The sequence below is a fragment of the Leucoraja erinacea genome, chromosome 34 (assembly GCF_028641065.1).
Source record: "Leucoraja erinacea ecotype New England chromosome 34, Leri_hhj_1, whole genome shotgun sequence".
NCBI lineage: Eukaryota > Metazoa > Chordata > Chondrichthyes > Rajiformes > Rajidae > Leucoraja > Leucoraja erinaceus.
In genome coordinates this window covers 16,363,264-16,388,524 of record NC_073410.1, presented here as the reverse complement: position 1 = coordinate 16,388,524, position 25,261 = coordinate 16,363,264, and the positions used below count along the sequence as shown (strand labels likewise).

The 25,261-nt window shown below is 50.0% G+C and overlaps 1 protein-coding gene across 1 annotated transcript in view; it reads left to right on the top strand.

Moving 5' to 3' along the window:
* The window catches only part of LOC129713053 (sorbin and SH3 domain-containing protein 1), a 228,433-nt gene that overhangs the window by 56,934 nt on the left and 146,238 nt on the right, over nucleotides 1–25,261 (top strand). The window contains 3 exon segments of the mRNA XM_055661932.1: nucleotides 3,789–3,872; nucleotides 7,903–7,968; nucleotides 9,200–9,301. Of these exon segments, the coding sequence (XP_055517907.1) occupies nucleotides 3,789–3,872; nucleotides 7,903–7,968; nucleotides 9,200–9,301 (252 nt within the window).

Sequence of the window (25,261 nt, the reverse complement as noted above, 5' to 3'; positions counted from 1 at the left end):
ACACCCTCCCTCAGATATGGGGCCCAAAATTGCTCACAATACTCCAGATGCGGTCTGACCAGCTCCTTATAGAGCCTCAGCATTATGTCCCTGTTTTTGTATTCTCGCCCTCTTGAAATATAGGCTACCCTGATCCCAGAGCCATGTCACAATCAAGGAGTCATAGTCACAGTGTCAATCAGCGTGGAAACAGGCCCTTCGGCCCAACATGCCCACACCAACCAACATGTCCCATCTACACTAGTCCCATCTACACTAGTCCCACCTGCCTGCGTTTGGCCCATATCCCTCTAAACCTGTCCAAATATTTCACAATTGTTGCGAAAGTCCCGGCCTCAACTACCTCCTCCGGCAGCTCGTTCCATACACCTATCACCCTCTGCGTGAACATGTTGCCCCTCAGGTTTCTAGTAAATCTTTAATCTTTAAAAGCGTGGACAATAGTTTAGTCCTGCAAATGGAAAGGAAGGTGTTATTTTATGTTACCTTGGACGGGCGTGTGATGTGAGTCCAATCTGAGACCAACAAGCCCAAGCCAGAGAGTATCTTTACCATGTATCTTGCAGAGGGTCACGGTGGCGCAGCGGTAGAGTTGCTGCCTTACAGCGCTCACAGCACCGGAGACCCGGGTTCAATCCCGACAACAGGTGCTGTCTGTACGCAGTTTGTACGTTCTCCCCGTGACCACTTGGGTTTTCTCCGAGCTCTTCGGTTTCCTCTCACATGCCAAAGACGTACAGGTTTGTAGGTTTAAGAAGGAACTGCAGATGCTGGAAAATCAAAGGTAGACAAAAGTGCTGGAGAAACTCAGTGGGTGCAGCAGCATCTATGAAGGGAAGGAAATAGGCAACATTTCGGTCCGAAACCCTTCTTCGACCCGAAACGTTGCCTATTTCCTTCGCTCCATAGATGCTGCTGCACCCGCTGAGTTTCTCCAGCACTTTTGTCTACCTCAGGTTTGTAGGTTAATTGACTTGGTATAAATGTAAATTGTTACCAGTGTGTGTGTGGGATAGTATTAGTGTGCGGGGATCATACTCAGTGGGCCAAAGGGCACTGTTTCTGTGCTGTATCTCTAAACTAAACCAAACTAAAAGAGAGATTTCCTGGTGAACTGGTTCTCATTATCCAAAGCTGCCCCACCACAGGGTGAGTAAGGGGGTGGTGGTGGTGATGGGTTGGCTTTGTATGTTGTACAGCAACGAGCAGTAATGACAAGCACTAGTTTTTGTAGTTCATTAGCTGATTGTCACGTGTGCCGAGGTACCGTGAAAAGCTTTTGTTGCGCGCTAACCAGTCAGCAGAAAGACAACACATGATTACAATCGAGCCATTCACAGTGTACAGCCACATGATAAGGGAATAACGTTTCATGCAAGATAAAGTCCGATCGACGATAGTCCGAGGGTCATCAAAGAGGTAGATTGTAGTTCAGGACCGCTCTCTAGTTGTGGTAGGATGATTCAGTTGCCTGATAGCAGCTGGGAAGAATCTGTCTCTGAATCTGGAGGTGTGCGTTTTCACACTTCTGTACCTTTTACCCGATGGGAGAGGGGGAGAAGAGGGAGTGGCCCGGGTGCGACTGGTCCTTGATGATGCTGCTGGCCTTGCCAAGGCAGCGTGAGGTGTAGATGGAATCAATGGAAGGGAGGGAGATGCGTAACTCGTGAGTAGCTAGTGCGTAACACTAGCAAAGTAGAATGTCCAACCTCGACTTTCAAGGCTTGTACATCGAGCTTGGTCTCTCCCTGGGATGAATGGCAGACTCCTGTAGAGTGCATGAACTCGACTGATTTCCACTTCTCTCTCCATGCCTGGTCGAGAAGGTCGGAGTGAAGGATCTCACCTCCCTATCTCTATAGGTTGGATCAATGGTCTACACTCGCTCTGGCCACTCTGTTGCATGGAGCTCTCTCTGTCTCCTCCACATACAATGAGCTACGCCTCTATGCCTACAGTCCCTCAGCTCAATCTCTGCTGTTCTCTCGTGTCTGTCTCTGCATTTGTGCTTTAATCTTTGCCTGTTAACCTTTGATCTACCTGTTTTACTAATATGTGTAACGTCACCTTTGAACCTTGCACTTGACCTCGGCACACACTATTACTGGGCAAATATATCAAAGATATTGCTCACAGCAATGGCCGTTTGTCAATATTGAGCACATTCACACATTATAGAAGTAGAGTAAGGCCATTCGGCCCATCGAGTCCACTCTGCCATTCAATCAAGGCTGATGATCTCTCCCTCCTAATCCCATTTTCCTGCCTTCTCCCCATAATCCTTGACCCCCGTTCTTATCAAGAATTTGTCGATCTCTGCCTTAAAAATATCCACTGACTTGGCCTCCACAGCCCTATGTGGCAATGAGTTCCACAGATTCACCACCCTCTGACTAAAGAAGTTCCTCCTCATCTCCTTTCTAAAAGAGCGCCCTTTAATTCTGAGCATATGACCTCTGGTCCTAGACTCTCCCATCAGTGGAAACATCCTTTCCACATCCACTCTATCTGTGCCTTTCATTATTCTGTAAGTTTCAATGAGGTCCCTCTCAACCTTCTATACTGCAGCGCGTACAGGCCCAGTGCTGTCAAACGCTCCTCATATGTTAACCCACTCATTCCTGCAATCGTTCTTGTAAACATCCTCTGGACCCTCTCCAGAGCCAGCACATCCTTCCTCAGATATGGGGCCCACATCTGCTCACAGCATGGTGAATGTAACATTTTTCACCGTTTTGGGGCAAATATTTTCTCCGCATGCACTGACCCTCATTGGGGTATGGGTCACACACACACTGACCCTCACTGGGGTACAGGTTCCCCCCCCCACACACACACACACTGACCCTCACTAGGGTACACACAACACACACACACACACACACACACACACACACACACACACACACACACACACACACACACACACACACACACACACACACACACACACACACACACACACACACACACACACACACACCCTCACTGGGGTACAGGTCCCCCCACACACACACACACACACTGACCCTCACTGGGGCTCCACCCTGCAAATTTAACATGAAGTATGTCAACCAAAAATAAATCAACTGACCATTGGTTGGCTGGAGATTTACGCTTCCTCTACACTGTCCCACCGGACATTTTGATCCGGGCTGGAGGATCTTTGTCCAGCTCTGAGCTCTAACATGTCTTAGCCCCGACCTCCGAGAATCAGCCAAGAAGGGACTTCCCCCATTACTTGATCCATGAAGGTCTCTTGATACTGCCCTTGGTCAAAAAGCATGTCCAATGAAACCGGGTGTAATGCCCAGCTCTTGGTACCCATGCCAAGATCTAGGTAGCCATGCCCAGCACTAAGTAGCCAAACCCAGCACCTGGTACCCATGCCCAGCCATGCCCAGGTAGCCATGCCCATAGAGGTAGCCATGCCCAGCGCTAGGTAGCCATGCCCAGATCTAGGTAATGCCCATCTAGGTAGCCATGCCCAGATCTAGGAAGCCAAGCCCAGCTATGACTAGCCAAGCCCAGTGAAGCTGGGTAGCCATTTCCATATCTCTGTAGCCATGTCCAGATTTAGGTTTCCATGCCCAGCCCCACTGGCTTGCCCAGTCCAGGGTACATTGGCCAGTTGTGCTGCAGGTGTGTGTGTGTCCAGGTAGAGATGGTGTTGGTCCATGGGTTGACGTTGCATCTACTGCACCCTCCTGTAGTTGACTGCATGCCACACTCTAGCCTGTACTCAATCATCTTCTCTCTCCTCCATTCCCTTGCCGTTGCCTCTTCAGAAGCGGAATATAAGTCCGGAGGAAATAGATTTAAAGAATGAACCTTGGTATAAATTCTTTTCGGAGCTGGAATTCGGCAAACCGGTAAGTCAACGGCTGGCCGGCGCTGTGGTTGGTTGGGCGGTTATTATAGCGGCGTACTGGTCCTTGGTCAACGGGGTGGAGTGATTCTGCAGCGATGGCGGTCTCGTGAAATTGTTTAAATCCTTTACCCACATCATTGGCAGAAGCTAGCAAAGCTGCATTGTTGTGGATTACACAAAAAAGCTGGAGAAACTCAGCGGGTGCAGCAGCATCTATGGAGCGAAGGAAATAGGCAACGTTTCGGGCCGAAACACTTAGAGTCTTGGCCTGTGTTAACCAGGGACATGGGGACCAGCATTCACCCTTCCTTCTGGCCGGCTCAATAACTCTGGCCCCAACGCCCCTCTCAAAACACCCTGCCTCGCCCTCCTCCACCCCGCCTCCCCATCCCCATCCCCGCCTCACCCTGCCCACATCCCAATCCCCACCACTCCCCTCCCCACCCACTACCTCGTCCCTCCACCTAGCTCCTCCACACTCCACCCCTCCCAGCTGCCCCTCCCTCTCACCCCGCCTTGCCCTTTTCCCCCAATCCCTCTCCCTGCCACCACATCCCCTCCCCTCCTTCCCCATCCCTCTCCTCTCCCCTCTCCCCTCCCCTCCTCCCCTCCCCTCCCCCTCCTTAATGCCCCATTCCCCCTTCCCCCTCTTCCCTAAACTTCTCCACTCCTCTCCCTCCACCTTCCATCCCTCCCTTCTCCTCTCTACTCCCCCCTCCTTTACCCCCTGTCCCCCATCTACCCTCTCTCTCCTACCCCCCCCCCCTTGCCCCGCACCCTCCACGCCTGTGTCTCCGCACCCTCTCTAGACCCCCCCCCCCCCCCTCCACACCACACCCATGTTTAATGATGTCCCATGTCTGGAAAGAGCAGTACACGTTCTCCCCCCACCCCCCCTAGAGAGGGACGGTGGGTGAGGGGGGGCAGGGGTGTAGAGGGTGGCAGTCCAGTGCCCTGGTGCAGTGAGGTTGATAGTGAGCCTGTTGCAGTGAGAGTGTCTTGTCGTGGTGTCCCGACAGTGTGAGCGGGCAAGAGAGTCCTAACAAAGCCCTTGTTCACCCACCTCCCAGTGAGGGGGCGGAACGGTGGCGCAGCGGTAGAGTTGCTGCCTCACAGCGCCAGAGACCCGGGTTCCATCCTGACCACGGATGCTGTCTAAATGGAGTTTGCACGTTCTCCCCGTGACCTGCGCGGGTTTTCCCCGGGTGCTCCGGTTTCCTCCCACACTCCAAAGATGCACAGGTTTGCAGGTCAATTGACTTTGGTTACATTGCAAATTATCCCCAGTGTGTGTAGGATAGTGCTAGTGGGTGGGGATCGCTGGTCGGCAAGGACTCGGTGGGCTGAAGGGCCTGTTTCCGAGCTGTATCTCTAAAGTCTAAAGTATTGGATATATTAATACACGGAAGTTGGGAATCTAGAAATGGTGCTACGTTGAACCCTTGGTCTGTAGAAGCAGAGAGTTGGTGGAGATTTAAGGGCCTGTCCCACTTACGCGACCTTTACAGGCGACTGCCAGCACCCGTGATGGGTCGCCAAAATTTTCAACATGTTGAAAATTCAGCGGCGACCAGAAAGACACTACGACTCTTTGGAGACCTCTCAGGACCATAGGAGACCTCTCAAGACCATACAGGCTGTATGGTTGTGAGCGGTCTCCTATGTTCATGAGAGGTCTCCTATGGTTGTGAGAGGTCTCCTATGGTTGTGAGAGGTCTCCAAAGAGTCGTACCGTCTTTCTGGTCGCAGCTACATTTCCAACATGTTGAGAATTTCAGCAGTTGCCTGTGAAGGTTGTGTAAGTGGGACAGGCCCTTCAGACATTTTTTTAGATACTTTAGAGATAAAGGTTGCCGCCCCAAACTAAATTTGTAAGAACGGGTGATCGATGGCCGGCATGGACTCGGTGGGCAGAAGGGCCTGCTTCCATGCTGCATCTCTAAACTGTAGGTTCCCCAGATGGTCCATGTCCCCGGGCAGTGGAGGGAATGTACCATTAATGCTGGAGATGCATCAGCAACTGTGAGTTGAGGACACGGCTTTGTCAGCCAATTTCTCGAAGGTTGCTAATAAACAGGAAACTATCGCAAATGTAACATGCAATGAAAGGCACGGTGGCACAGCAGTAGAGTTACTGCCTCACAGCACCAGATACACGGGTTCCATTCAAACTACAGGTGCTGTCTGTACGGAGTTTGTACGTCCCCCCTGTGACCTGGGTGGGTTTTCTCCGGGTGCTGCGGTTTCCTCCCACATCCCAAAGACGCAAAAAAAAAAGGTAGGTTCATTGGCTTGGTAAAATTGTAAATTGCCCCCAAGTGTGTGGAGGATTGTGCTAGTGCGCGTGGGTCGCTGGTCGGCGCGGACTCAGTGGGCCGATGGGCTTGTTTCCGTGCTGTATCTCTAAACCAAACTGAACTAATCTGAAAGACTTGGTTTAGTTTGGAGATACGGGATGGGAGTTGAACTGAGCTGAAGACAAGGTGACATTTCGGGTCAGTCCTCTCTGTCGCTATCCCCAGTATTAATTAGACCCTCACCTTCTTCAAACTGGTAACAAGCAGTCCATTTCCTGGAAATCAAACAGCCCCACCCATCTCTCCCATTTCCCCTCCTCTTGGCCCCTTCCGCCTATATTCCTTCCTCCGGCTTCACAATTCGCACCCCTTCTATCCTTACCTCACACTTTTTGTCTCTTGATCTCTTGCCTATGTTCCAACCATCCCTTCCCCCCTCACCTGTGTCCACCTATCACCTGCCACGCCTTGTTCTGCCCCTCTCCAACTTTCTTTTCCTCACCCCCCCCCCCTCCCCCGCCCCCAAACATTAAGTCTGAAGAAAGGTCCTGACCCAAAACGTCACCTATCCATGTTCTTTAGACTTTAGAGATACAACGCGGAAACAGGCCCTTCAGCCCCGGTGTCCGAGCCGACCAGCGATCACCCCGTACACTCGCACTATCTTACACTCTAAACTCAAACAAAAGCTTGTCATTGTACCTCAGTACACGCAACAATAAGCTCAACTCAAACACTCGGGACTATTTACCTTTTAAGCTGCAAACCTGTCCGTCTTTGGAGTGTGGGAGGAAACCAGAGCACCCGGAGAAAACACACACAGGTCACGGGGAGAACGTACAAACTCCGTACAGACAGCACCCATAGTCAGGATCGAACCCGGGTCTCTGGTGCTGTAAAGGGCCTGTCCCACTAAGGAGACCTAAACAGCAACCTCTGGTGACCTTGCCCACCACCCAAAAAAAAAAATCAAGGTCGAGGTGACCTGCAACCTCCTACCACCTCCCACGCATATGTTGAAAACCTTCCTCGACTATGAAGAAAACCGGCTTCGACTAGACCAGCGACTAAAAAATGATCGATGTTTAAAAAAGGCAACCTATTTTTAGTCGAGGCCGGTTTTAAACATGACGAAAAAATAGCAGCAGCCTAGATGAAGCCTCAACCACGCAGAAACCACTTTCGACCATTAGGGAGAGTGACCAAAACCTCCGGAGACCTCATGGAAACCTTGGGTGGTGGGCAAGGTCACCAGAGGTTGCTGTCTAGGTCTCCTAAGTGGGACAGGAACTGAAGGCAGCAACTCTACCGTTGAGCCACCGTGCCCGACCCCCTGAGTTACTCCAGCACTTTGTGTGCTTACTTAGTGGTCTGCATTTCTCCGACAGTGTTGTATTCTAGACCACGCGTGGGTCCTGAAGGCTGGCCGTGGGATTTTCACCCCCTTGGGTCCATTGTGTAGGAAGGAACTACAGATGCTGGTTTAAACCAAGGATAAACACAAAAAGCTGGAGTAACTCAGCGGGACAGGCAGCATCTCTAGAGAGAAGGAATGGGTGACGTTTCGGGTTGAGACCGTCTGAAGAAGGGCTTCGCTCCGAAACGTCACCCATTCCTCCTCTCCAGGGAGGCTGCCTGTCCCGCTAGGGTCCTCCAGCTGGATGTGTCTACCCTTGGGTCGATTGTTCCTTGTGTTGACTTGCTCTCTTCATTTCCTCCTTTGCTCTTTATCAGCCTCCAAAAAAGATATGGGATTATACGCCGGGCGAGTGCTCCATCCTTACTTTAGAGGATGGGAAGGTAACTTGTTCTCTGATGTGCTGTGTGGTCATGCCTTGTCCAAGAGCATTAACCCTTCAGATGCTGCAACCCATCAGCTTCTGAAAGTCGGAAACACAAGGCCCAGGCTGGGGGTGAAGTTCTATCTTTCAGAGGCTGATTTGCCAGGCTTCCATGTTTTGCATCTCCGACTCTGAGCATTTCTACGTTTGTTTGGTTCCTTTCTTTTTAACATTTGCATTGGGCATTGACTCCCTGCTTCCAGGACCATCGCAGATTGATTTATCTCATGTCGTTGCCGTGTGCTTGTTGTGGTGCATGGGGCAAACGTGTATAAGCGGTCCCTGCTGAGAAGGTTTGAACATTGGGCGGCACAGTGGCGTAGCGGCAGCGCCGTGACGCTGTCTGTACAGAGTTTGCACGTTCTCCCTGTGACCTCTGGGGTTTTCTCCAGGTGCTCCCGTTTCCTCCCACACTCCATGGACGTGCAGTTTTGTAGGTCAATTGGCTTCTGTAAATTATCCCTAGCGTCTAGGATAGAACCAGTGTGAACGGGTGATCGCTAGTCGGCATAGGCTTGGTGGGCCGAAGGGCCTGCTCCCAATGCTGTATCTCTAAACTTAACTAAAGACCTATGTGAGGAAAGGTGGCCTTGTGAGCTAGGTGGGGGCAGTTGGCTCATGGATAGAAACCAGGAGGAATAGACCTCTCAACTCCCAGAGAAACATCCACATTGAGTCCATACCAGTCTGCAGTGAAGTGTGGACAAGTCTATGGACATGTACCTTGGCTCCCTCACTGGGAGGGGATGGAATGGGTCTAGTGTTGAGCGATCTGTACAGGGAAACCCTCAGCCCACGTATATTGAGGGCCGGGGCACTTCATCTCCCCATCCATCCCACCAGCATCAATATGATACTTCCATAATCAATACATGGGTCACATGGGAGTGGGAATGGCTCCATCAGGGAGCTTTAGTTCCCACTGGATCGTTCAAACGTTTAATTATAAAAGAATAAGGTTGCGTTGCCTGGTGCGTGTGGGTTTGATGGGAGCTTCACAACGTTGACGTTGGGTTTGGTCCCTCAACGCTGTGACCCTTGGATTGTGGTTCTTCCCTCAACTGCCCTGCCCTGGTCTACGTGGCTTCTTTAACACGCTGGCTTCATTTGCTCAAACTGAACTTCCCATTTCCCTTCGTCATTCTTCTCTCTCTCTCTCTCTCTCTCCTCCCCCCTCCTTTTTCAATCAGGATCAGCTAGAGAAAGACCTGTCCCTCTACCAGGCTGAGCTAAACACAGACTTAGAAAACCTGGAGAAGCATTTTAGAAGCCAGGACCCTCGTTCATGGAAGGTACTCTTCACTTTCTCACTGTTGATCCATTCGTTACAGCGTTCATTAACTTTGCCGCTTGCCGGGAATAAATAACCCGAGCAATCAAGCACATGATACGAGGATCTGTAGATGCTAGAATCTTGCATTGAACACCATGCAATAGACAATAGGCAATCGGTGCAGGAGTAGGCCATTCGGCCCTTCGAGCCAGCACCGCAAGCTGGAGTAAGCACGGTGGTACAGTTGCTAGAACGCCAGTGTCCTGGGTTCGATCCCAACTTTGGGTGCTGTCTGTGTGGAGTTTGTACGTTCTCCCCTTCACAACATGAGTTTTCTCTGGATACCCCCGTTTCACCCTGCGCCCCAAAGATGTACAGGTTTATCGGTTAATTGGCGGTGAAATTGTAAATTGTCCGTAGTGTGTGTGTGTAGGATAGTGCTAGTGTGCGGGGATCGCTGGTCGGTGCAGACTCAGTGGGCTAGAGGACTTAGTTTCCACTCTGTATCTCTAAACTAAACTAAACTCAGCAGGTCAGGCAGCACCTCTGATGGACATGGATAGGGGATGTTTTGGTTTGGGGCCCCTTCTGACGTCTTCTGAGCCTAAAGAAAAGTCCCAACCTGAAACGTCACCTATCCATGTTCCCCAGAGATGCTGCCTGACCCTGCTGAGTTACTCCAGCACTCTGTGAAACGTCACCTATCCATGTTCTCCAGAGATGCTGCCTGACCCACTGAGTTACTCCAGCACTCTGTGAAACGTCACCTATCCATGTTCTCCAGAGATGCTGCCTGACCCACTGAGTTACTCCAGCACTCTGTGTTGTAATCAATCAGTCGATGTAGGTTGCTGTTTCTGTTGTCACGTATACCGAGGTACAGTGAAAAGCTTTGTGTTGCACACTACCCACTCAAATCAGATCATACTATACATACATACAATACAAGCCAAATTCCAGTGCAATAGGTAGAGCAAAGGGGAAGATACAGAGTGCAGAATATAGTTCTCAGCATTGTAACGCACCAGTTCCAGAGACAAAGTCCAATGTCCACAATGGGGTCGAGGTGAATGGGACAGTACCCTAGCTTATGGAAAGACCGTTCAGAAGCCTGATTACAGAGGGGAAGAAGCTGTTCCTGAGTCTGGTGGTGCGCGCTTTCAAGCTTCGGTATCTTCTGCTGGATTGGAGCAGGGCAAAGAAGGAATGATTGGGGTGGGACAAGTCTTTGATTAAGTTTGCTGCTTTTCCTACGGCAGTGTGCAGTGTAGATGGAGTCAATGGTGGGGAGTCAGGTGTGTGTGATGGACTGGGCTACATCTCCAACTCTGCAATTTGTAGTGGTCTTGGGCAGAGCTGCTACCAGTCCAAGCTGTGATGTAACCAGCCACTCTTACTGAAGGCTAAAGGGCCTGTCCCACTGTACGAGGTATTTCACGAGTTCTCCCGAGTTTTCCTCTGATTCGAACTCCGAGAATGTCCGTAGCAGGTCCGTAGAAGTTCGTGGATGTCCCGTAGCGGCTCGTACGAGTAACGGTAGGTACTCGGGAAATCCGATAAACTCGTGACATTTTTTCAACTCTGTGAAAAATGTCCACGAGTAAAAAAATACTCGTGATGAAAAAAAATGGTTACTTTTTACTCGTACGAGGCGCTACGTGACACCCACGAACTCCAACGGACCCGCTACGGACATTCTCCGAATTCGAATCAGAAAAACACGGGAGAACTCATGAATTACCTCGTACAGTGGGACAGGCCCTTAATAAGCTTGCAAACAATTAATATGCAGAAATAAGGAACTGCAGATGCTGATTTACAAAAAAAAGACACAAAGTGCTGGAGTAACTCAGCTGGTCAGGGGCAGCATCCCTGGAGAACATGGATAGGTGACGTTTCAGGTCGGGACCCTTCTTCAGACTCTGAAAGCAGCAGGAATGACAGAAGGGAAGCAGTGAGAGGGGGTGTTGCCGAACTCTTGTCGGAGAGAGCGGGGGGAGAACTTCAAAGTGGGCACACCTTGAGGAGATTTCACAATGGAGCAGTCAAAATGTTGAAACATGGAACTGCAGATGCCGGTTTACAACAAGAAAAAGACACAAAGTTCTGGAGTAACAGCAGGTCAGGCAGCACCACTGGAGAACGATGGTTTAACATGTGAATCATAGATACAAAGTGCTGGAGTAACTCAGCGGGTCAGGCAGCATTTCTGGAGAACAAGGATGAGTGACGTTTCAGGTCGGGACCCTTCTTCAGATAGCAGGTCCCAAAACATTACATGTCCATTTTCTCCAGAGATGCTGCCTGACCCGCTGTGTTACTGCAGCACTTTGTGTCTATATTTGGTATAAACCAGCATCTGCAGTTATTTCCCACTACAACACGCAAACAATGATGATGGTGAACTTCCTTAAACTGGAGTGGAGGAACCTAGTCTCACTGGACGTGCTATCTAATAATAAATAAAGTCTTATTCGATTTTGATCATTTTGGTGAAATTTCATACTGTGCATGTCTTGTTTTTAAAAAGAAATAGATTTTCCTGTGTAAGTTTATCACATATCATGTCCACTTAGTTTAGTGTAGAGATAGAGTGCAGAAACAGGCCCTTCGACCCATCGAGTCCGTGCCGTCCAGCGATCCCAGCATACTAACACTATCCTACACACACCTGGGACAATTTACCATGATACCCGAGCCAATTAACCGTCAAACCTGCATGTCTTTGGGATGTGGGAGGAAACCGGAGCACCTGGAGAAAACCCACGCAGGTCACGGGGAGAACGTGCAAACTCCGTACAGACAGCACCCGTAGTCAGGATCGAACCCGGGTCTCTGGCGCTGTGAGGCAGCAACTCTACCACTGCCATTTATCCTGCATATGTACACTGTGGATGTTCTAATTGTAATCATGTATTGTCTTTCCGCTGACTGGTTAGCACGCAATGAAAAGCTTGCCACTGTACCTCGGCACACGTGACAATAATATAAGTGGAACTAAAGTCAACTATGAAGTTGTCCACAGAGTTGAGCTGGGGGTGATTTGTTAGCTGTGTTCCAGGCTAGGCTAGCGGCCAGTCACAGAGGCTGGATACTGTATGTTACGTGTGTGGCTTTGCACAGATGTCTTTGTGTTGTTGTGTTTGCTTTCATTCCCAACTGCTTCCTGTTGTGGTACATTCTGAAGCCAGCCCCAGTAATATCACTGTCCCGATCACAACTGTGGCCTCTCCAGTCCCAGCTATGTGGCTCGGAGATCGGGGGGTTGTCGGCATGGAGCGGCAGATGGTAATCCCTCCTCTCCGATTTTTCTCCAGTTCCGAGCTGGGGGCAGGGTGGGGGGGGGGGGGCGGTGGGTTAGCAAGATGCCTGCTGCCCCTGCCAACTCCCATTAGCCTTCTAAGCTTACTGAGCCTGCTGGTGTTGGACAGGCCAACTCAGTAGCTGTGGAGAGAGGGAGAATTGGAGGGAGAGAGAGGGAGAGAAAAAAAGAAAGAGAGAGAGAGGAGGGAGGAGGAGGGAGAGTGAGGGAGGGAGAGAGATGGAGGGTGAGAAAGAGAGAAGGGGAGAGAAAGAGTGAGATGAGAGTGAGAGAGGGTGGGCGAGAGGGAGGATCAGAGAGGGGTGGGAGAAAGAATCACATTTGCTTACTACAGCTTAGGGGCTGTCAAACTTGAAATGCTTTTGAACATCGGGACACATCTGGCAAGTTCTGTGAAATGCAGGAGTCAGCCAGAGTTGCACAAAGTAGAGGTGTGACAAAACTGAAGCATGCTTGTTGTTTTAACCTGAACTAGTGGCGTTAAAGCAAAGGGTGCACGCTGTCGCAGAGAGGGTTGAGTATTGTCATAATTAGGGGTCAGGTTAGAAACGTTTGAAGTTCAATGTATGTGGGTCAGTGTGTGTGTTAGTGTGTGTGTGTGTGTGTGTGCGCGTGCGTGAATGTGTGTGTGTCAGTGTGTGTGTGTCAGTGTGTGCGTGTGTGTGTGTGTGCGTGTATGTGTGTGTGTGTGTGTGTGTGTGTGTGTGTGTGTGTGTGTGTGTGTGTGTGTGTGTGTGTGTGTGTGTGTGTGTGTGTGTGAGAGTGTGTGAGTGTGTGTGTGTGTGTGTGTGTGTGAGTGTGTGTATGAGAGGTTTCAGAGACCAGTTGGAAATGTTCCCCTGTTCTGGCTCCGTGCAGAATGACTCATTCACTAACAAAAGTAGAGAGGCTGTGTAAGGACCCGCACACGGGCTGGTGTTCAATTCGCATCTCTCCCGTCCCTCTCTCTCTCCCCTCTCTCCTCCATCTCTCTCCTCTCTCTCCTCTCTCTCCCCTTCCCTCTCCCTCTCTCCCCTTCTCTCTTCTCCCCTCTCTCTCTCCTCTCCTCTCTCTCTCAACCCCGCTTCTCTCCTCTCTCTCCCTCTCTCTCTCTCTCTCTCTCTCCCCTCGCTCTCCCCGTCTCTCTCTCTCTCCCTCCCCTCTCTCTCGCTCTCTCCCTCTCTCCTCCCTTTTTCTCCCTCCCTCCCCCTCTCTTCCTCTCATCTACCTCCTCTCTCCTCCTCCTCTCTCTCTCTCTCCTCTCCTCTCTTCCTCTCTCTATCTCTTGCCTCTCTCTCCTAGCCCTCTCCTCTCTCTCCTCTCTCCTCTCTCCTCCTGTTCTCTCTCTCTCCTCTCTCTCTCTCCTCTCCCTCCTCATCTCTCTCCTCTCTCTCTCTCTCCTCCTCTCCCTCCTTCTCCCTCTCTATCTCCACCTCTCACTCTCTCTTCTCCCGCTCTCTCCTCTATCCCTCCCCCTCTCTCTCTCCTCTCTTCTCCTCTCCTCCTCCCTCTCCTTCCTCTCTTCTCCCTCTCTCTTCCTCTCTCTCCTCTTCTCTCCTCTCCTCTCTCTCTCCATTCTCTCTCTCTCTCTCTCCTCCCTTCTCCTCTCCTCTCCTCTCCTCTCCTCCTCTCTCCTCCCCTCTACTCTCCTCTCTTCCCCTCTCCTTTCTCTCCTCTCCCCTCCTCTCTCCCCTCTCTCTGCCCCTTCTCTCCCCTCCCCCTCCACTCTCTCTCTCCTCTCCTCCTCTCCTCTCCCCTCCTCTCTCCCTCCTCTCCTCCTCCTCTCTCTTCGCTCCCCTCTCCCTCTCCTCTCTCTCCCTCTACGCTTCCTCTACTCTCCTCTCCTCCCTACCTCTCTCCGCCTTTTCTCCCTTCCTCTCTCCCCTTATCCTCTCCCTTCCTCCTCTCTCCTCCTCCCCTCTCCCTCCCTATCCCCTCTCCCCTCCCTCCCTCTCTCTCTCCTCTCCCTCTCTCTCTCCTCTCTCCTCTCCTCCCCGCTCTGCCTCTCCTTCTCCCTCTCCCTTTCTTTCCTCTCCTCCACCCCTCCCCTCCCCTCCCCCTCTCCCCCACTCCTCCTCCCTCTCCTACTCCTCTACCTCTCTCCCTCCCCCTCCCTCCCCTCTCTCTCTCTCCCTCCCCCTCCTCCCCTCCTCCCTTCCTCTTCCCCCTTTCCTCTCCCTCCTGCCCTCTCCCCCCTCCCTCTCCCTCTCCCTCTCCCTCCTCCTCTCCCCCCCCTCTTTCCTCTTCCCCTCCCCTCTCCCTCTCTCCCCCTCCCTCCCCCCTCTCCTCCTCCTCTTCCCCCCCCTCCTCTCTTTTCTCCTCTGGCCCTTCCTCCTCTCCCCCCCTTTGCCCTTCCCCTCTCTCTCCTCCTTCCCTCCGTCCACCTCATTCATGGTCTCTTCTCGTCTCCCATCTCTCTCTCCTCTCCCCCACCCTCTCCACACAGCCTCCATCCCTCCTCTCCCCCCTCTCCCTCAGGGTTCCTCACTCGCTCTCTCTCTCCTCCCTCGCTACCTCCTCTCTCCACCTCTCCCCCCCTCCTCTCGTCCCTCATTTCTCTCTCTCTCTCATAAAACCCCTTCTTCTCTCCCCTCCCTCCGTCTCCCCTCTCTCTCTCTCTCCCTCATCTCCTCTCCACAGTACTCTCCTCCCCCTCCCTCCCGTCTCCAACCTCCTCTCCCCCTCTCTCGCTCCCCCTCTCTTCTTCTCTCGCTTCCCTCCCTCATTCCCCACTCTCTGAGGCCCCTCACCAATGTCAGGCCCGCTTTTCCTCCCTCCTCCTCTCTCTCAGCACTCCTCCTCTTTGTATCTCTCTGACTCCACTTCCTCAGAACCCTATGCAATGAGTCTCTCTTGTCGTTGGACAGGCACTACAGGACTCTCGAAGAAGTAGACCCCCTCCTCTAAGTCCCCCCCAATACCAACCCTGTGCCGAACTTCCTCAAATCACTGGTTGCATTTCACACCAACAGGACTGTGCCTTGGAGCATAAGAGCTGTGTTGTGAGCATTTTGAAACTAATGATCAGAGCTGCAGACTGTACAACCCTGCTCCCTGTCAGTCAGTCCGGGCTCAGCCGGGCAGCCAGCGTTGCATCTTGCGCTTCTGCTCTTGCCCGGGGTTCTTTCAGATTTATTAATGACCCTCTTTTGTTTGTCCTTACAGAGCCAACGCTGTAATTCTCCCTTGGATTCCCGCCCGAACCGTTCGACTTAGTAAGTACTAGTCGTGGTGGCCCGCGTACCTAAATATCGGTTAGTCTCTGGCGGAGATCTCTCTGCCCCAGCGAACTCCAGCCTGGGAGATTCTGGTGAATGCGCTGTTTTAATTACGCCCAACCCTCTCGCCTTTAGATGTTCCCTACGTGTATGTGTGTACGCTCGGCAAAAACACATTAGACAATCGGTGATTATTGTCCTCTGTGCGATTGAAGAGAGCTTTTGTCCGCGTTTCAATGTGAGCGTTTCGCTAGCTCAAGTTGTGAAGTGACGCAAAGAGGTATTGGAAACCTCTCGAAGAGTTTCTGAGTGTTTAAACTAATTGGTGCTTGGAAATACTTAAAGTTTTCTGCACCATTTTCATGAATGCTCCCTGCTGAAACATCATCGGTGCCTTCTACATGACGAGTTTGTTTAGTTTATTGTCACGTGTACCGAGGTACAGTGAAAAGCTTTTGTTGCGTGGTAATTAGTCAGTGGAAAGACAGTACACGATTACAATCGAGCCGTTCACTGTGCACACTAACATGATACAGGTGAATAACTTTTAGTGCAAGGTATTATGCCAGTGCAGTCCAATCATAGATAATCCGAGGGTCTCCATTGAGATAGATAGTAGTTTGGGTTAATTATCCTGGAGATGTCTATCTTTAGTATAGTTTAGTTTAGAGATACAGTGCGGAAACAGGACCTTCAGGCCACCGAGATCGTGCCGATCAGCGATCCCCATGCATTCGCATTATCCTACTATCATCAGGGACAATTTACATTTACACCAAGCCAATTAACCTAGAAACCTGTACGTCTTTGAGTGTGGGAGGAAACCGGATATCCCGGAGAAAACCCACGCGCAAACTCTGTACAGAGTCGTCACAATCGAACCCGGGTCTCTGGCGCTGTAAGGCAGCAACTCTACCGCTGCGCCACCGTGCCGACCAATGTATTCCCACATGATTTCTACACGTGATTTCTGCGCGTGATTTCTACACATGATTTCTGCGCGTGATTTCTACACATGATTTCTGCACGTGATTTCTACACATGATTTCTGCACGTGATTTCTACACATGATTTCTGATTTCTACACATGATTTCTGCACGTGATTTCTACACATGATTTCTGCACGTGATTTCTACACATGATTTCTGCGCGTGATTTCTACACATGATTTCTGCGCGTGATTTCTACACATGAGTTCTGGAGAAAGAGATCAAAGTTCCCCCTCGACTGCAATCCTCTCCTCAGGAGAATAGATCTGGAGATTGGACTGCAGCATCTTAGCTTTCTTCCTGTGGCACTAAGGAGATGTTTATTTGTTGTGAGATCCTCAGGGACATTCATTAGACAGGCTGGATGTGCTCGTGTCCTTGGAGATGCATTTTCCTCTGAAATGCTTTCCGATTTACTTCAGATTATTTTGTTTAAAACTGAGATTATACATTACAGAGAGACACTGTTAAAGGGGCAGGCAGCGCAGAGTTCATGGTGATCAGGCAGACCCACAGCATGGAGACAGGCCCTTCGGCCCAGCTTGTCCATGCTAACCAAGATGTCCCATCCACGCTAGTCTCGTTTTCCGGGCTTCAGCCCGTATCTCTCTAAACCTTTCCTGTCCCTGCACATGTCCAGGAATGTGAAGCTGTCTACAACCTGTCTGAGGAAGGGCCCCATCCCGAAACGTCACCCGTCTATTTCTCCAGAGATGCTGCCCGACCCGCTGAGTTACTCCAGCACTTAGTGTCTATCTTGCATATTTCTGTCCAAATGACTTTAAAATGCTATTATTGTATCTGCCTCAATGACCTCCTTTAGATTATTTTAGAGATACAGTGCAGAAACAGGCCTTTTCCCATGGGTCAGGGTCATAAGGCCATTCGGCCCATCAAGTCTACTCCGCCATTCAATCATGGCTGATCTAGCTCTCCCTCCTAACCCCATTCTCCTGCCTTTTCTCCATAACCTCTGTCCCCGTACACCTTCCATCCCCCGACACATCACCTGTCCGTCCATTCCCTCCACAAATGCTGCCCGACCCACTGAGTTCCTCCAGCACTTTGTGCTTTGCTCAAGATTCGAGCATCTGCAGTTCCTCGTGTCTGCATGAGCAAAATAATTCAATATTTAAATATTCAGTTACGTTTTCAAATGGTGAAGAGGAGGCCTGTTGCACAATTCACACCTGTCACATTGCTGGTCCTGAACTCCTTGCTTTGTTAAGTTTAGTTTAGTTTAGAGATACAGCGCAGAAATATGCCCTTTGGCTTACTGAGTCCGCGCCGACCAGCGATCCCCGTACACTCACACTATCCTACACACTAGGCTCAATTTACAATTTTACCAAAGCCAATTAACCTACAATCCTGCATGTCTTTGGAGTGTGGGAGGAAATCAGAGCACCCTGCAAAAATCCACGCGGTCACAGGGAGAATGTACAAACTCCGTACAGACAGCACCCGTAGTCAGGATCGAACCCGGGTCTCTGGCGCTGTGAGGCAGCAAACCCTCTTTCCAAAACAACCAAATTGGCCAATAACAGAGCTTAATAAGAATACAACTAGTGTGTAGGAAAGGACTGCAGATGCTGGTTTAAACCGAAGATAGACACAAAAAGCTGGAGTAACTCAGCGGGACAGGTAGGGAAAAGGATCGGTGACGTTTCGGGTCGAGACCCTTCTTCAGACTGAGTCAGAGGCGAGGGAAATGAGAGATATAGACGGTGATATAGAGAGATGCAGATCAAATGAATGAAATATGTACTGTGGGCTGGGTGAAAAGGGGTTACCAACAACGAGACTCAACAAGGCGACTTTAAAGATAGTTTAAGAGGGAATTCAGATGCTGGAAAATCGCAGGTAGACAAAAATGCTGGAGAAACTCAGCGGGTGCAGCAGCATCTGTGGAGCAAAGGAAATAGGCAACGTTTCGGGCCGAAATCCTTCTTCAGACTTTAAAGCTAGCACTACTTGGGAGAGATGGGGAGAGAGAGGATGCAAGAATATAACTGCTTGATCTTCACTGACTGATATAACAAAAGAATTAATAGTGAACGAAGATGGCAGTTCTGCTGCTGAGGATACTGGTGTCCCAATCTACTGACTCGAGGATCAGGGATCCGTTTACACTATGTCGACCTCCCTTGAGCCAGAAGCTAGCTTCATATTTAGTCCCAGATGAACAGTAATCACCTTCTGCACCACTCCCCGACCATCTGATAGCATATTGTGTTTCATGTAGTGATAAACTGAGAACTTCCCTGGAGTCCTTCCAGCTGGGGCCTCATAAATAAACCATCGGGACAGTAATATATCACATTGCCCACATTTCATCCTTTCCTACATTCAGTTTGGAATCCTGCGCCTGTACAAATCACCAACTAACTATATTGCTCTGGCTTCAGATAACTAGTAGATAGACACAAAGTGCTGGAGTAACTCAGCAAGTCAGGCAGCATCTCTGGAGAGCAGGAATGTGTGACGTTTCGGTTCGAGGCCAGTCTGAGTTACTCCAGCATTTAGTGTCCATCTTCGGTTTAAACCAGCATCTGCAGTTCCTTCCGCAGAAAAATATTAAGTTTAGTCACAGAGTCATAGAGTGATACAGTGTGGAAAATGGCCCTTCGGCCCAACTTGCCCATACCGGCCAACATATCCCAGCTATCTTTGTCCCACCTGCCTACGCCTGGTCCATATCCCTCCGAATCTAGTTTAGGTACATAGATAATAACAACATAGACAATATGTGCAGGAGTAGGCCATTCGGCCCTTCAAGCCAGCACCGCCATTCAATGTGATCATGGCTGATCATCCACAATCAGTACCCCGTTCCTGCCTTCTCCCCATATCCCTTAATTAGTTTAGTTTATTAGAAACATAGAAACATAAAAAATAGGTGCAGGAGTAGGCCATTCGGTCCTTCGAGCCTGCACCGCCATTCAATATGATCATGGCTGATCATCCAACTCAGTATCCTGTACCTGCCTTCTCTCCATACCCCCTGATCCCTTTAGCCACAAGGGCCACATCTAACTCCTTCTTAAATATAGCCGATGAACTGGCCTCAACTACCTTCTGTGGCAGAGAATTCCAGTTATTGTCACATGGACTGAAGTACAGCAAAAAGCTTGTTAGTAGCGTGCTCAGGAACTCTGCCGCTGCGCCACCGTGCCGGCCACAGATATGTACCGCGCCATATATAAGGATATTTTGGATGAATATGAGCTGAATAGCAAGTTTGCAGATGGAACGGAGATTTGGAGGAGTGTGGATAGTTGTCCTTCCTCACCATCCACAAGATAAAGGTCAGATGGAAACGTTGGTGGACTTATAGAGGATGGAGTTTAATCTGACAATTGCAAAGTGTTGGAGAAAGGGTCTCGAGAAATCAAATCCACGAGGAAAGTATATAGTAAACTGCAGGACCGATGGATGTAGTGATGGACAGAGAGACCTTGAGTTGCATTTCCATCGCTCCCGGAAAGTAGCAACGCAAGTGGAAAAGGTGGTAAAGAAGCAAGGGGAGACTGCGGGGCAATCTTGTAGAGGTGTGTAAAATCATGAGGGCAATAGATAGGGCTATTGCACAGTCCTTTGTTGCCAGGATGATGGAATCGAGAAGAAGAGGGCATTGGTTTAAGTTGAGAGGGGATAGATTTACCAGGAACCTGCGGGGCAACCTTTTTCCACACGGTGGCGTAGCGGTAGAGTCGCTGCCTTACAGCGCTTACAGCACCAGAGACCCCGGTTCAATCCTGACCATGGATGCTGTCTGCAGGGAGTTTGTACGTTCTTCCCTTGACCGCGTGGGTTTTCTCCGAGATCTTCGGTTTCCTCCCACACTCCAAAGACGTGCAGGTTTGTAGGTTAATTGGCTTGGGATGAATGTAAATTTGTCCCTAGAGTGTGTGGGATAGTGTTAGTGTGCGGGGGTGACTGGTCGGTGCGGACTCGGTGGGCCGAAGGGCCTGTTTCCGCACTGTATCTCTAAAGTCTAGTCTAGAATATGAAAGATAACAGATCATGGAGTCACATCAGTGTTGAACGAATCTGTAAGGAGATTTCTCTGTGTGGTAGCATTCTGATTTCATGATGTACCGAAGCACTTCACTGCCAATGAAATACTTTTGCAGCGTAATCATTGTTACAATGCAGGAAGCACAAAAGCCCCCGTCATTTGTTAAGAATAAGTGACTGTATAATCTGGGCACAATGCTGCTGGCAGAGGGACAAGCATTTGTTCAGGATGGGGGAGAACTCCCCTCGCTATTCTTTGAGCCGGTTTAGGGAACAGCTCCATTCCAACACCGCTATAAATTGCAGAGAATTGTGGACGCAACCCAGACCATCAAGCAAACCAAACAAATCTTCCACTGAAGATCGACACAAAAGGCTGGAGTAACTCAGCGGGATAGGCAGATCTTGGGAGAGAAGGAATGGGTGACGTTTTGGGGCGAGACCCTTTCATTTAGTTTAGTTTAGAGATACAGCACAGAAACAGGCCCTTCGGCCCATCCACCAATGATCCCCGCACATTAACACCATCCTACACACACTAGGGACAATTTTACACATACACCAAGCCAATTAACCTACAAACCTGCAAGTCTTTGGAGTGTGGGAGGAAACCGAAGACCTCAGAGAAAACCCACGCAATCACGGGGAGAACGTGCAAACTCCCTACAGACAGCACCCATAGTCGGGATCGAACCCGGGACTCTGGTGCTGCAGGCACTGTACGGCAGCAACTCTACCGCTGCGCCACCGTGGCCGCCCTTCATCAGACAAGAAGGGTCTCAACCCGAAATGTCACCCATTGCTTCTCTCCAGAAATGCTTCCTTCGTCCTCCCTTCCATTGGCTCCATCTACACCTCACGCTGACTCGGCAAGGCCAGCAACATAATCGAGGACATGTCTCACCCCGTTCATTCCCTCTTCTCCCCTCTCCCATCAGGCACAAGGTACAGAAGTGTGAAAACGCACCCCTCCAGATTCAGGGACAGTTTCTTCCCAGCTGTTATCAGGCAACTGAACCATCCTATCAACAACTAGAGTGCGGCCTCTTGTGCTGTAACTACTGAGTGATATCCTGTAGCTCCATGACCTGCCACTATGGTTCAGAGCTGGGAATCCAAGCGTTAATGGTTTATTTTGAACAGAACTTACTGAGTCACTCGGAAAGGGATTAAGTCAAACACAAATGTTGGCGGCAATCTACATTGGCGTGCAGTGTGTGTGCCTGAAATAGTGAGATGTTGATGTACCCTGTAATTTGGGCCCATCTGTTCATACATATCGGAGGCCTGTGTTTGAAGGCCGGGCCTGTCTACTATTAAACATGGTCAGGTTAATCTGCGGCATGCTCCTCACTCATTTACAGACAGATTGCTGCACTAATCTTTGCGCTCATTACATGTCCCTTCCAAAGTAAGCTTGGGCTCATCGGAGCCGAACAGAAGCTGGTTTAAATTGTTCCTGGCATGTCAGTGTACAAGGCTTCTGTGGCTGTTAAAGGTTGATAAATGGGTCAGGAATTTAGAGAGCTGCAGTCGAATCTTGTGCAGAAATCATTAGATTAGATTTAAGAGATAACTAGATAGGGCTCTTAAAAATAGCGGAGTCAGGGGATATGGGGAGAAGGCAGGAACGGGGTACTGATTGCGGATGATCAGCCATGATCACATTGAATGGTGGTGCTGGCTCGAAGGGCTGAATGGCCTACTCCTGCACCTATTGTCTATTGTCTATTTATTATTAACTTAGAATAGAGATACAGCGCAGAAACAGGCCCTTCGGCCCACCGAGTCTACACCCACCAGCGGTCCCCGACATTAACACTACCTTACACACGCTAGGAACAATTTTACATTTACACCAAGCCAATTAACCTACAAACCTGCACGTCTTTGGAGTGTGGGAGGAAACCGAAGATCCCGGAGAAAACCCACGTAGTCACAGGGAGAACGTACAAACTCCATACAGACAGATCCCATATTCAGGATCGAACCCGGGTCTCTGGCGCTGTGAGGCAGCAACTCTACCGCTGCGCCACCGTGCCGCCCATGTGTAGAAATCGTGTGGAAATACATTGGGCGGCACGGTGGCGCAGAGGTAGAGTTGCGGCCTCACAGCGCCAGGGATCCGGGTTCGATCCTGACCACGGGTGCTGTCTGTACGGAGTTTGTACGCTCTCCCCGTGACATGCATTGGTTTCCTCTGGGATCTACAGTTTCCTCCTACACTCCAAAGACGTGCAGGATTGTGCCTACTTTTGTTTAGTCTAATTTAGTTTAGAGAAATAATGTGGAAACAGGCCCTTCAGCCCACTAAGTGCTGTCCGACAAGTGATCCCTGCACACGCTCACATTCCTACACACTATGTACAAATTACATTTTAACCAAAGCCAATTAGCCTACAAACCTGTACGTCTTTGGTGAGTGGGATGAAACCGGAGCACCCGGAGAAAACCCACGTGGTCACGGGGAGAACGTACAAACTCCATACAGACAGCACCCATAGTCAGGATTGAACCCGTGTCCCTGGCGCTGTAGAGCAGCAACTCTACCGCTACGCCACCATCTTGGCTTGTTCTTGGTTGTCACTACAGTGCAGGATGAGGGTGTGTCAATGTTCCACCTTCCAGATCGGGGAACTGAGGGTCTCGGCCCGAAACATCACCCATTCCTTCTCCCCAGAGATGCTGCCTGTCCCGCTGAGTTATCCAACATTTTGTGTCAATCTGTGTGCCTTCTGTGGCATTGAGCTCGACAGACTGCTCAAAATCTGTCTCTCAACGGACGCCACACACGATCAGTGACCTGTTCATGGTCAGTTTGTGCAGTTGCTTGTGGGAACATGCTGTGCACAATGTGCCTATCATATGCTCACACAACTCCAGCCAGCCAAAAAATCTTCTACCATAAACCCTCATGGGATAGCATAGGTTTAGAGGGATATGGGCCAACCGCAGGCAAATAACACCAGCTTAGGGCGGCACGATGGCGCAGGGGTAGAGTCGCTGCCTTATAGCCCTATCCCATGGTACGAGTTCATTCCAAGAGCTCTCCCGAGATTTAAAAAAATCGAACTCGTGGTAAGCACGGGGAATGAACGTAGCGGGTACGTCGGAGCTCGGGGACGTCTCTTAGCGGCTCGTATCGCTAACCGCAGGTACTCGGGAAGACTCGCTAACGGCAGGTAAGCACGGGAAGACTCGTGAAGATTTTTCAACATGTTGAAAAATGCCCACGAGAGCCCCGAGTACCGACGAGTGGCCATTACTGTAAATCTCCGAGTTCGAATCAGGGCAAACTCGGCAGAACTCTTGGAATGAACTCGTACCGTGGGACAGGGCTTTTACAGCACCAGAGACAAGAGTTCGCACCAGACTACAATTGTCGAAAGGAAATGTAAGAATAAGGGTGTAGGACTGAGATGAGAAAAAACTTCTTTACTACCTCAAAGGTAATAATTTCTGGATTACTACCAGTACCACAGGCCAGTCAGAGTAGAAATAGGAGGATATTGCAGATGAATACGTGGCTTGAAAAATGGTGCAAGGGGAAGGGATTCAAATTTTTAGGGCATTGGAACCAGTTCTGGGGGAGGTAGGACCAGTACAAACAGGATGGTCTGCAGCTGGGCTGGAATGGAACCAATGTCCTTGGGGGAGTGTTTGCTAGTGCTGTCGGGGAGGATTTAAACTAATGTGGCAGGGGGATGGGTACAAGAGCAGAGAGGAAGGGGGTGTAAAATGAGGGTAGAAGCAATAGGTGGCAAGGTGAAAAGTAAAAGTGGCAGGCAGACAAAACCAGGGCAAAAATCAAAAAGGGCCACTTTTCAACATAATTGTATAAGGGGTAAGAGCGTTGTAAAAACAAGCCTGAAGGCTTTGTGTCTCAATGCAAGGAATATTCGTAATGAGGTGGATGAATTGAACGTGCAGATATTTATTAATGTATATGATATAGTTGGGATCATGGAGACATGGCTCCAGGGTGGCCAAGGCTGGGAGCTGAACATCCAGGGATATTCAATATTCAGGAGGGATAGAGAGAAAGGAAAAGGAGGTGGGGTAGCGTTGCTGGTTAGAGAGGAGATTAACGCAATAGAAAGGAAGGACATTAGTTTGGAGGATGTGGAATCGATATAGGTAGAGCTGCGAAACACTAAGGGGCAGAAAACGCTGGTGGGTGTTGTGTACAGGCCACCTAACAGTAGTAGTGAAGTTGAAGATGGTATCAAACAGGAAATTAGAAATGCGTGCAACAAAGGCAAAACAGTTATAATGGGTGACTTCAGTCTACATATAGGTGAATCAAATTGGCAGGGGTGCTGAGGAAGAGGATTTCTTGGAATGTATGCAGGATAGTTATCTAAATCAACATGTAGAGGAACCAACGAGAGAGCAGGCTATTTTAGACTGGGTATTAAGTAATGAGGAAGGGTTAGTTAGCAATCTTGTT